This window comes from Camarhynchus parvulus, chromosome 15 (assembly GCF_901933205.1).
Source record: "Camarhynchus parvulus chromosome 15, STF_HiC, whole genome shotgun sequence".
Taxonomy (NCBI): domain Eukaryota; kingdom Metazoa; phylum Chordata; class Aves; order Passeriformes; family Thraupidae; genus Camarhynchus; species Camarhynchus parvulus.
In genome coordinates, this window is record NC_044585.1 from 4,026,571 (window position 1) to 4,039,018 (window position 12,448).

Consider the following 12,448-nt stretch of genomic DNA (forward strand, 5'->3'; position numbering starts at 1 on the left):
TGGGGGAGCTCTGAAACATCACCTCCAGGAGGCACGGAGAGCCTGTCCCTGAGGCAGAGCAGCTCTGGGCACGGCTGGAATCGGGGGGATTTACAGCCAAACGCTCCATTCGGGCATGTGGGGGTCTCTGCATCCTGCAGAGGCGGCTTTCCAAGGAGAAACACAGCTCCAGACATGGCATTGCACTCCCACTGCAAGCCCCGAGGCTGAGCCCGGGCAGCTGAGGGTTGCTTATGGCTCCTTTGTTGGAAAAGGCTTTGGGCAGCCCCTGCAGAAATTCCTGTCCCAAAAAGCTCCTTCCCAGGGAGCCCTGACCTGACCCTGCTGGGTTTGGGATCTCTGGGTGTTAAATGCCCTCAGATGAAGCCATTTCCCAAGCCATGTGCTGTAAGGATCTCACTGTTTGATGGCTCCTCTTATGTCATTTCAGTAGCAGGTGGTGGAAGTGGGGGGGAGGAAAAACCTATAAAATGTTTAACATCCCTTTAGCATCGATTTATCTGAAGAGAATTCAAACAGCACAATTTCCTCCCGCCATCTGGGTTCCACTTTAAAAGATGCTTTCTCATATCATTGCAATTTCAGAAAATCTTGTTGTACATCTATGGAAATGCAAGATGCTTCCCCTAAATTGTGCATCAGCGTGAAGCTTTTTAAACCTCAACAGCAGCTATGATATATTTTGACAGCTCCCAGACAGCTCCTGAGAGAATTTCCCTGTTCCAACACCACCCGTGCAGGGGGCCCAGCTTTGGGAGCTGCAGTCCTACAAGGCAAAGCTCTCTGCTTGGTTTTGTCTTGTTTTGCTTCAGCACTGGGAAGAAGCCTCCCTTACAGATCTGGCCTGAACACTTGGAGCTGCAGGTGGTTGCACACGTGTTCATCATGTGTATTTCCCACTCATGCACCCCAAAATAGCTTAGAAACACACTGAACTGCTCCAAAACCTTAGAGATATCTCAAAGGTCCTGATAAACATCCTGCAAGTGGGGAGTCTGGAGGAGGAGAGAAGCTCCAGTGATGTCCCTGCTGCTCTCAGCCTTTCCAAGATACCCCAAACAATTGCAGGGAGAGCTGCTCTGAGCAGACAGCCCCAAAAATCCAGCTCCACAGGAGAGGGAAGGCATTTTCTTCAGCACCCCACTCCCAGGGGAGACTCCCAGCCCTCAGCCAGGTGAGAAAGACACCCCAGGCTCCAGCTCTCAGCCTTGGCTTTGCTGAGCTCCCTGAGCCTCAGCCCTGCCAGCCACCTGTGAAAGCACCCAAACTCAAACACTGATTCCCAGCCAGAGGAAGTGCCCCAAGAATGGGTTAACACAGCTTAGCACAGGCCTTGGGTGTTGGTGTCAGTCACCTTAGAGCTTAATAATCCCATAAACACAGCAGAGAACCTCTGGAGCAGGCAGTCCATGCAGGGGATGAGCTGTGCCTGGCAGAGCTGGGACAGGGGGCGGCTGCATGGGGAGAACCCACAGGGCTCAGAGCTGGGCTGGAACCAGAACAGGGGGTCCAAGGAGCCCCCACCACAGCACTGCTCAGCCCAGCACATCCCCATGCTGCCTGTGTCCCGCAGCCCCAGCTCAGCAGGGACAGCCCCAGGATGGAGGAGTCACTCCCTCCTACTGGGACACACAGGGAAGGGACAGACAGGCATTTGAACAGCAGAGATTTTGGTCTATAGCCAGGAGGTTTGCTTATTTTTGAAGATATTAGTGATTTTTCCCACATTGCTCCTGCATGGCAAAGAAGGGTCCCATAGGAAAAGCTGGAGGTGACACTGGAGCCAAACCCCTGCCAGAGACAAGCAAAGGTTTTGTCATCAAAAACCCCCAGATTTTGGAGGGGTCTGGTAGCTCACCTAGGGCATGGACTGAACTTGGGTTTGGTAAACCCAGGACCAGGTCTAAACCTGGCAAATCAAACCTGGATGGATCTAAACCATGATCATCAGAGCAAGAAGCCCTGTCTAGAACAATTCGTGCCACACACAGTGCAGGGAAATCAGGGACAATGCCAATGGAGAAATGGGTTGTCCCTGTGGGACCCACATCACATCGCAAGTCTCAGTTTCCCCAACAAGACCCTGAAACCAGGATGCATCTTTCAGGTTTGCCCCAATGCCATCAGAAATCAGCTCTGGGGCCTCAGGTGTCCACCTGGTTCTGTGGTGCTGTTCCCAAATCTGCCTCCAGCAGGATGGAGCCCCTTGCAGCTTGCTGGGAGGAGTTGGAATGCTGAGCACGCCTTCCCAACGCTCACCCTGATTTTCAGAAATTGCATTAAATCAGTATTGCTGCAAATTGCCCTCTTTTTTTGGCTCCAGCTTGATGTAAAAAGGAAAACAAATGGAGTTTTAAAATGCAGCTAATCAAGGAGTTAAAGAGAGGTTAATCCTAATGGATTAATCAACTCGCAGGAGGATGGGAAGGAGGCTCGGGTGAGAAGGAGCAGAGAAGCAGCCAAGCCTGGTTCCTCCTCCCAGGGGTGATGGAAAGGTTCAGGGGGAGCATGCAGACAGTTGTGATATTCCTTCCTCCACCTGGCTGCACCCAGCATGGGGACCACAGAGGAATAATGTGTCCTGGACTCAGGGATAGCTTCCCTGAGAAAACAGAGCCCTCGATGCATCTGTCATCATCCCCTGAGGAAAAGGCTGAGGAGTGTTTGCCATCACCACCTCAGCTACAGAAACCAAGAGGTGACAAAACCCAGGACATGGGGAGGCCCTGACTGGTGTCAACCCCCCTGCAGAACTCTGGATGGGATTGGGAAAGGTGTTTTGAACAGAGCAAAGCCATCCCAAGGCTTTCAACCACTGCCTGCACCCAGCAGGGCTGCCCTGACCCCCCTGCAGGGTCCAGCCCGTGGCTCCTGCCACCAAATCCAACCATCCTCCTGCCCAAACCACCAGCATCTGCCTCCCAGCACAGCCAGGCATCCTCCAGGGGACAAAGCCTCTTTCTTGGCAGCTAATTGGGCTTAGGCATAAGAAGGGCTTGAGCATCATTAGTGGCAGTGCAAGCGAGGAGGTTTAAAGAAGGTTATTGATGATATACACGCTGTATACAGCGCCATAATCGCCCCCAAAAATATTAGATCCATTAAGTATCATTATCAAGGCCTGGAGCTAATCATTTAAGCTTAATGAAACCAATACATTTCTGGAGCACTGGCAGCAGTGCTGATCCCTCAGAGGGAGGTGGCAGCCACGGAAGGCTCAAGGAGCAGTGGTGTTCCTGCAGCTTCACTGCCCTGCTCGCTCTGGGCTCTGTGCTCCCCAGAGCTGAGCCCCCTTCCAGGTGATTCACTCTCTTCAGCATCAACCTTCTGCTTTGGCAGCTCAAAGATCTGCTCAATGACCACGGAATGGTCTGGAAGGGAAAGAGCCTTGAAGACCTTCTGATTCCATGGGCAGGAACACCTTCCAGCAGGCTGCTGAGAGCCCCATCCAGCCTGACCCTGGCAGGGCACTCAGCCCACACCTCCCTCCTCTCTTTGTTTTGAGCAGTTTTCTCTCTGGAGCAGAAATGATTTGGAGCCAAGGCGGCTGTGATGATCTCACTGCTAATTATGCAGAGAAGTCATTTTGCTGTGGCTGTGGTGATGAAGTGATACGAGAGGAGCAGAACCCCACAGCCACTTTGTTCATCACAAATTAAACAGAAGTAAACCCCAAAGTGAGCAAACCCAATGCCCTGACCTCTGTGAGCCACTGTGGCTGCTGTGCTAGCCCCAAATCCACTGCAATTAGGGACAGGCAGCTCAGGCTGGGACACAATTCAAAATGCCACCATCCAATTTGCCTTTCCATGTGTGTTTTCCAGCTCCACTTTGCTCTTTGTCCATGTGTGTTTTCCAGCTCCACTTTCCTCTTTGTCCATGTGTGTTTTCCAGCTCCACTTTCCCCTTTGTCCATGTGTGTTTTCCACCCTGGCCCCAGCAGCAGGATCACTGCTGCAGCAGGGCTCACCATCATTTTAAAGGGGAGCTGGGGATTAGCACCATCCTTATTAAAACCACTCACTCACACCTCATTTTACCTTCCCACTGGAGATGATTTAGCTTGATTTATTCTAATTAGTTGTAATTTATTGTTTTAATGAGCTCTTCTGCAGGCTTTTTGTGCTTCATAACCACCCTCCTTGGCTGCTACAATGCATTTCAGGGAGGTCTTTTAATAAGGAAAGGTTTCCAAGGCTGCCTCGGATAGGGAGGTTTTTGTTGGAGTATGAAAGAATCAAAATTAAGGCAGAATTCTCCTCTCCTCCAGGATGGGTTTGCTGGGGAGCATCTGGCTGGGAGCAGGAGGCTGCCCTTCAGCACTTCACCCACATGGCAAGAGTCTCCTTAATTATCAGCAGCATTTGCAACTGGGTTTAAAGATTGACAAAAGAAAACAAATGGGAGAAAACTCTCCTTCCTCTGGCTGCAGCTCTGGAGCAGGGAATTTGGGCCTGGAAGGTGCTGCTGCCCAGAGGCAGCTGCAGTTCCAAGGATAGGTCAGGGATGCTCGACCAGGGTCACCCACACTGCCCACCCAGGAGGGTTTGTGCTGCTGGGGGGGTCCAGGACACGATGCCATAATCAGAATTACTTTGCCCACAGAGATCTCTCCTCCCCTTCCCTCTGCTGGGATGGGGGAAGCTGCAGGAACCTCTTGATCTGCTCCCAGGAGTGGCTGGGACATTTCGTGGCTTTCCAGCCTTTAATTTGGAAGGGAGAGAAAGGCCATCTGGTCAGGTGGGGTATTTCTGTGACATTGGGTTCTTCCATTAGAAAAAAAAAAGTAAGTTTTTCCTTCTCTGTCCCCATGGACATCACTTGGCCAAGCTCCCTTTGGAGACATCCAAAATAAAGCAGATGAGGTTTGCTTTGCAAGTAGAGACAAAAACTTCATGAAAGCAAAACCTCCAAAGGAAGAGAAACATGAAAACCCCCAAATGGCTTCAGCTACAGCAGAGAAACACCTGGGTGCTCACAGGATATTTTCTCTGGGAAAAGGGACTGGCTTGAACTGAAGCTGCTGAGATTTGTGTGAGAAATAGTGAGAAACCCTTGGGGAGCCAGGGATGCTCCAGAGGGCCCTGGGAAGGAAAAACTCCTGGAAGTGTTACAGCAAATCCCCCGTGCAAACCCAGATGGAGCCACTGCAGGAGCAGGAACAGCTGCCAAGAGAGAGCCTGGAGAGCTGCACGGGGCCTGGGGGGCCCTGCAGCCCCAGGGACTGGGGAGGAGGATGATGGAGGAAGCCAGGCTGGGCTCCTGCATGTGCAGAGGCTCCCAGAGGGGCTGGAAAGCACAAACAGCCCCATGAAACAACAAAGGGGTCTCTGTGGGCACCCCAGGACCCCAGAGCATGACCCAACAGGGAGCAATGAGACATCAAGGGCATCCCAGCACGGTGTGCCAGTCCATGGGCACGTGAGTTGGTGATGGTGATGCTCCCCAGAGCAGGGCTGGGGCAGCTCTGGGAGCTGCTGTGCTGGCCACAGCTCTGCCCAGCCACCTCCTGCTCCTGCCACAGGGCAGCTGGAAAATCAGACCAACCCTGCTCTGGGAGAAGGGACCGGGTCTCTGGAGGTGCCTGGTGGATCTGGACAGCTCTGGAGCGTCTTGTGGATTATTTACCCAGCTCCACATGCTGCCAACCAAAATAAATCAATTCAGCTTTTGCTTCCATTTTAGGAAAATAAATCCTCTGGGACAGGCTGGGGGCTGGTGCCCTGCTGGGAGCCACGTGCTCCCCATGCCAGCCCTGGTGGGATGCAAGCAGGACTCGGAGCCCCTCGGGCCCACTGCCCCATGTCCCTGCCTTGCCAGGGGCAGGTGGTGCTCCACAGCTTCCCTGGCAGCTTGGGACAGACAGCAGGACACAGGCAGGAGCTTTACTGAGCCTCCTGCCACCCTGCAGAGCTCTCCCACGGCTTGGGCGACCTTTTCCTTATCTCCTCATGTCCTTCAGCCCCTCGCAGCAGGAGCAGCAGGTCCTGCAAGGGCAGTTTCCCACGATGCAGCCCCTTATCTCATGGTGCTGAGCCCTCCCCACCAGCCCACTCCAGCCCTGTGTTGGCAGCACTGGGAATCATCCACTTGTGCTGCAGGAGGGATCACCAAAAATTTAACCCAAACCAAGAAAAGCTGCATGGACCACCCACATTTCCCTCCAGCTGCCCAGGAGAGCTTTGCTGGGACCCCTCAGAGGGAACCTTGCAAGCTCATGGTCCTGAGATGCATCAGGAACTGCTGGAATTCCTCCTCAGCCCCAACCCCAGAACTGCTCTCCTGGAACATCCATTCTCCTTCCTCCTGCCCCACCAGTTACAAATTGCCCAGCATTCAACTACTGAATCCCACCAGCTCTTTCAGATGTTGTGTTTTTGATCAGAACTGGCTTCTTAGAAAGAAAAGGAAATAAAAACCTTCCAAGCACCTGCTCCTGTCTCCTCCCCATGCAGGATGCTGTGTCGGCAGCATTGGTGCTGCTCCAAGAGCAGCATGTGAAAGGGCACATTAGGATGGTTCCTCTGTCTCCTTCAGCAGTGAAAATCATTTGGATGATGTGGATATTGGTGAGTCTAATGCTGCTCCAGGAGAAAAAGGGAACACTGTCCTCCTGGAATGAGGGACAGGGCTGGCAGGGAGGTGCTGCTGTGGCTGGGCTGCCCCATGCAGTGGGAATTGCTGATAATCACAGCCCTGCCCTTTCTGCCTGGAGTGAGAGAGGTCCCAAAATGCAGAGCCAGGATCTCAGCCCCTCCTGGGCTCCCTCAGGCAGCCCCAGGGTCAGACCCACAGGATGCCCACTCCTCCCCTGCTGGAGGAGGCTGCCCTCAGCCACAGCCTGCACCTTAGAGCGGCTCTAAGCCATGAGCCACGATGTGCTCTGACACACCTGAGGGGCTGCAACTGCTCCAAACCCACAGATGAGATGTCACTGCAGAGTGGCCTCCACTGCTCTGTGCTCTGGGGCTGGAGGCTCCAAACCAACATCTCACACCGAGGGAGGGTGAGCAAACAGCTCCCAGTGCCCAGCAGCCCCAGCTCTGTCCCCCTGGAACCCCAGAAAGGCACAGATCCCACCCCCTCTCCTCAGACACAGGGGACAGGCTGCTGCAGAAGTGCCCCAGTGTTTCCAAAGCAATTTTTGCATTTGCAGAAACACCACCTGGGATTACTTGTTTAAAACCTCCTTTGCAGGGATAATCAGATCATACTTGAAAAGAGCCTCAGGATCTCCAGTGACAATTATTTCATTAGGATGTGATACTCCAGACCATCCAAGAGCTTGGGAAGCTGCTGTCTGCACAGGCCCAAGCACGCTGCCCAGGGAAGAGGTCCTTAGTGCTAATTGCCAATGCCAACCCCAGCCATTAGGAAATTATTGCTAATGCAGCTGACAACAGCTTTTATAAGACTCTATTAAGAAATTCATCAGAAAGCAGAACCAAATAAAGCAAAAAGCTATTAAAGAAAAACAAAACTCACCCCCAAACTGCAGGATCAGCAGGAACAAGAGCAGGAGCTGTTGTGTGAGTGCAGCAGCCCCAAAGCTCAGCCTGGGGCTCCCTTTGTCCCAGCACTGGTGTTGCATCAGCCCGGGGCCCTCCCCAGATACCCTGGGATGGGAGAGGGGCTCAGCTGTGGCTCATTCCCCCCTGGCAGCTCCCTGTGGAGTCACAGCTGATCCCCTGCACCTGCAGCCCTGCCCAGGGAACCATCCTGTGCCAGACAGGGGTGCAGGGCCAGGATATGGGTGCAGGGACCTCCAGCCAGGGTGCTGGGCCTGAGCGTGTCCCCAGGAACCCCTGGGGTCCTTCTGGGAAAGGGGAAAAAATTGAGGTTGGGCCTGGGGATATTTTTTCCAAAGTCTGATAAAAATAACTCTCTGAAGGGGTGAGGAAGAGGAAAGACAATTTGTGCTGGAGAGGAGGTGTCACCCACAGGGCCTGACAGCTCCAAGTGGCACAAGGACACAGGGCTGGAGCAGTGACTCATGACTTTTTGGCGTTCCATGCCGGTGTGGGTATCGCATTTCGGGGATTATATTTTATTCATAAAAATTGCTGTGCTCACAGCCCTGCCTGGCAGAGCCAGAGAGGCTGAGCTTGGGGCTGGCTGTGCTCTGCACCATCAGGGGTCCCAGCTCTGGAGCAGCTGCTGGATGTTAAATATAATCTGCACAGCTGGGCGAGAGTGCCCAGGTTCCCCTGCACGACCTGGCCCGTGGGTGCCTTGGTGGCACGAGGTGCTGGGCCAGGGCTTGCAGCACGTGGTGGGTGTTGTTGGTAACCACCTCCCAGAGGAGCCAGAGCAAGCATGTGAGGCTGTATTTTTAACTCTGAGGTCCTGCTGACATGGAAAACTGGGTGCCTGGCCCAGGTGCTGCACAGATTGATGGAAAATTTCCTGCCTCCCATCGGCAGCTGGGCTTTGCTAAGCCCAGGCACTGCAGTGGGTTAGCAAATGGGGTTTTGCCCCAGGGAATGGCTTTAAGGCTGTGCCCAGAACCCAGCAGACACCATTTGCCATTCCACTGGGAAGTGCTTCCCTGTGGAGCTGCACGTGGGGAGCTGGCATGGATGTGGGGATGGGGCAAACCCAACTTTCCCAACTCACAGCGAGGTTTAGCATCCCCAAGCAGGAGGAACACTTCCAACTCTGAGGGGCTGAGGCCGGGATGAGCCCATGGTCCTTGCCAGGCCCCAGTGTTAGCTGGGACTTGGAATTCCCACTGCTGCAGGCATCCCACACATCTCTCTTGTCCTTGCCTTCATGGGGATGACCCGTGCCAAGCTGGGAGGGGGCACACAGTGACATTCCCCTTGTCCCCACCACCCTCCCACAGCCCTACTCCCACCCCACCGGCTCAGCCGAGACAAGCAGAGGCTAAGAACATCAACTGGGTTTTATTCCTCAGGTCTGACAAGTAAAAGCACAAATTCTCTTTGGAAATAAGGAAAAAAAAAACCAACACCAAAAACCCCAAACCAACGTTCAAAGCACGCAGACCATGTCTCAGGATGGAGGCCACGCTGCCAGACAGACGCGTGTCCTTCGCAGAGATGTAGTTTAAAAAAAAAAAAACACCAACTCATGGAGGAGGAAAGACACAGAGCTACAGGTTTCCATGTCAATTTTAAAGAAAAAAACAGGCCCTTTTTTTTTTTGCTATTGTTATAAATATCCCATCCGAGCGACTCGGAACAAACAATAACCATAAGGAGGAGCATCCTTTCTGCTTGGCCCCGTGGGCACATCATCTCTAGCGGCACCTCAGAGCGCCAGAAGCCCTCGGGGGCGGTGGCCTGGCACCCGGTGCGTGGCCCGGCTCTCGGCGGGGGTGGCGGGGGCTGCCATCCCTGCGAGCGAGCGGGCGGCACCCGTCACCCTTGCCCGAGGCTGTCAGGACGCCGCGCCGCAGGGACCGGGGAGCGGGGGAAGGGGACAAAGGGACGGGGGTGCCGGGGGTGGCTGCTCAGGTGCAGGTGGCCTCCTGGCTCTCGACGGGGATCTCGCTGCCGCTGCCGCCCTCGCCGAACTGCTGGTAGGGGGGGATCTGGGGCGCCTCGATGATCAGCAGCCCCTCCGGGGACAAGGAGGCGAACACCGTGATGGGATCCACCTCGTAGGGCAGCCTGCAGGGGGGCAGGAAGGACAGGATGGGTTAGGATGCTGCGTCCCCGGTGCATCCCGACCCTCGGACGCCCAGCGGGGCCGAGGCAGCAGCCCCGGCGCCCCGGCAAAGCCTCTGTTATTACTGGAGCGCCTGGGAATGTGCGGGGGATATTTCGAGCGGGCTCCTGGCCGGCCTGGCCCCCGCGGGAGCTCTGTTTAATCTCCCCGGCAGATGTGTTTGACGGGATGTCAGCGCCGCGCGGGGCAGGAGTAAATCCCGGCCAGCCTTGCCCGTAAAAGGAGCCCGAGCGCCCGGCAGGAGCGAGCGGGGCTCGCCCCAGCCTTCCCGTGGGAGTTCGGGATGCACAGCGCTCCCCCAGGCTGGAAAAGCAAAGCGGAGCCGCTGCCAGCCGAGGAAACCCTTCCCATGCCCTGGGCTTTGATGCTTTTCCCTGCGAACCCCGTGCGAGCCCCGCGGGTGGGACCTGCCCCCCACATGGGTCGGGGCTCGCCTTTGCGGGTGCTGCTGCCAAAGCGAGCCGCGGGTGAGTCACGGCGATAGGATCGCGCTGACATCATGGAGATGCGGGGAGATGCCGGGATGCGCTCCGGGGCTGGCGGGGGATGGAGCCCGCCCGCCGTGCCCCGCTGCTCCCCTCCTGTCCGCAGCCCCGGGCGTGCAGGAGGCTGACAGAGCGCCTCAAAAAAGGCCCCGTCCTCCTTCCTTTCCCTTGGGAAATCACTCTGTGGCCCGGCCCGGCCAGGCAGGTGCTGCAGAAGGGCAGATTTTGGGATGGGAACAGTCCCTGCGTGTGTGAGCTGGGGCACGGGGACTGGCAGAGCTCGGCCGGACCAGCCGGTACCTACTGGATTTTCTTGGTGAAGTTCTTGGAGACGATCCCTCCTTCCACCTGCTGCTCCTCGTGTTTGCCTGCAGGGAAGGCCAACACCCCACATCAGCACCTTATTTTTTCCCCAACAAACAACAACAACTAAACCCAACAGGAGAGTTTTCCATGCAGCTGTTTCCCTGCCCCAGTGCAAACTCTTTCTCTGGGGAGGGCTCAGGAAGCCTCTCCATGTGGGGAAGGAGATGCTAGACACAGCACAGCCACATTTCCAGTGGAAAACTGGGGTCTCACAGGCTGCCAAGAGCTGGGGCTTAAGAAAATAAACAAATAATAGAACCATTGTAGGTGGCAGCATCCCCCTTGGCCTCACTCCCAAGGATGGGCTCCTTTCCACCCCTCTGTCAGGCTGGGGGTCCCTGGACCTGGAGCATCAGCCAGAGGCTGCCTGGACCCCCGTGAGCTGTGGCTTTCCCCCTGTGCTGCAGTGAGCTCCAAACAAACACTCAGAGCTGTGTTAGGTGGCAGCCCCCAGCCCTCCCTGCTGATCCCAGCCCGGAGGACCCAGAGACAATGGGGAATGTCAGTGCCGGGCTGATGGGACACTGAGGGCAGTCGTGGGCGCCCCCAAAGTGCTGGACCCCCCACCCACTGTTCCCGACATTAACTGACATTTCAGGGATGTGTTTCTGGCCGACTCAGCCAGGCTGGGCTGGGGGCTGTGAGCAGCTGCTCCTTTCCTCCCAGCCTGTCCCTCGGCCCCTTTAAAGGGAATCTCCCTCCGTGCCGACCTCACCCTGGCTATAATTAACCGAGCAGAGCTGGGGCCCCTCTTGGCTGCTGGCTCAGGGTGCTGCCAGCCAGGGCAGAAAGCAGGGAGATCTGCCCCAAAGGACACGTGTCCTTTCGCATTTTGGCAGCAAACCACCATGGCTTGTGAGCCAGATCCTCCCCCGTGACACCCAAACTGCCTCTGGAGATGCCCCAAAGCCCTGCTGCACCCCTCTCAAGCTCCCAAGCGGGGGGTTCTGCCACCACCTTAAAACAAAGGCGATTTTGGCATTTTGCAGCAATTCCTTGAGCTGGCAGTGCCACCTCCCTGCTGCCTTGGCTCTCACCTGACACCTCGACGTAGCCATCCTTGGTTTTGACGGTCAGCTCCTCGGGTTTGAAGCTGTGCACGTTGACACACACCTTCCAGGGCTCGCGGGGGAAGGGCGCGGGGCTGCGGCTCTCGGGGTACCCCCCGAAGTGGGCACCGTAGGCGGGGGCCATGGGGGGCGTGCGGCCCAGGCCGGCGCGCAGGGGGCCCGGCCAGGTGGTGGTGAGCCGGGGCCGAGCCCAGTCGGGCCAGTCCGCCGTCAGGTCCCCGGGGAAGGGCGACAAGCCGAAGTCATCGTCCAGCAGGCGCGAGGTCAGGCCGGGCTCCCGGAAAGGGTCGCGGAGGCTGCGCCTGCCGGGGTAATGGCAGGAGAAGGGCATCTGGCTATCGGCCATGGCTTCCTTCGGAGGGGTCTGAGCGTGTCCCCGCGGCTCTCACACGGAGCCTCAGCCTCTGTGCGGCTGCTCCTGGCTGCAAACTTCCCCCGGGAGCCTGTCCCGGAGGAGACGCATCCACCCCGGGTGGGACGCGGGTGCGCGGGGACGGTCCCTCCTTCCCGGCACCAGGTGAAGGACGAGGAGAAAATCAATGCGGGCTGAATCACCGGGAGCTGGAGGAGCGCAGGAAGGACGGAGGGAGCTCTCTGGCCGCGAGAAAACGCTTCCTGTCTGGCTGCGATCCCAGGACTGGGGAGAGGAAAATAAAACTTCTTGTCAGGAGAGAGAAAAAAAAATAATAAACCCAAATATCCTGAGATTAAAAAGCTTCTCTCTCACTTCTCACTCTCCGGCACTTTATGTGCAACTTTCCCTGCTGCTCCTGGGTGAGAGCTGCAATAAATGCCTGAGCCTGGAGCCCAGAAACTTCTCTAACCTTCCAGCCG

The 12,448-nt window shown here is 56.1% G+C and overlaps 1 protein-coding gene across 1 annotated transcript; it reads right to left on the minus strand.

Annotated features, from left to right (window-relative positions):
- Positions 1-8,887: 8,887 nt before the first annotated feature.
- Positions 8,888-12,448, minus strand: HSPB8 (heat shock protein family B (small) member 8). The gene is made up of 4 exons (XM_030958815.1): positions 12,342-12,448; positions 11,582-12,251; positions 10,483-10,546; positions 8,888-9,635 (listed from the first exon to the last, which is right to left on the minus strand). Exons 2-4 carry the CDS (start codon positions 11,958-11,960, stop codon positions 9,476-9,478), a joined length of 603 nt encoding a protein of 200 aa, XP_030814675.1. The 5' UTR covers positions 11,961-12,251; positions 12,342-12,448; the 3' UTR covers positions 8,888-9,475.

Bases quoted from the DNA above. Each gene is read 5' to 3' on its own strand.
- HSPB8 (XM_030958815.1), bottom strand. From the start codon at position 11,960: ATGGCCGATAGCCAGATGCCCTTCTCCTGCCATTACCCCGGCAGGCGC. The intron at 10,547-11,581 runs GTGAGAGCCAAG...CCTTCCCTGCAG, and splicing joins TGGCTACGTCGAGGTGTCAG to GCAAACACGAGGAGCAGCAG. The intron at 9,636-10,482 runs GTAGGTACCGGC...GCCCCCCTGCAG, and splicing joins AACTTCACCAAGAAAATCCA to GCTGCCCTACGAGGTGGATC.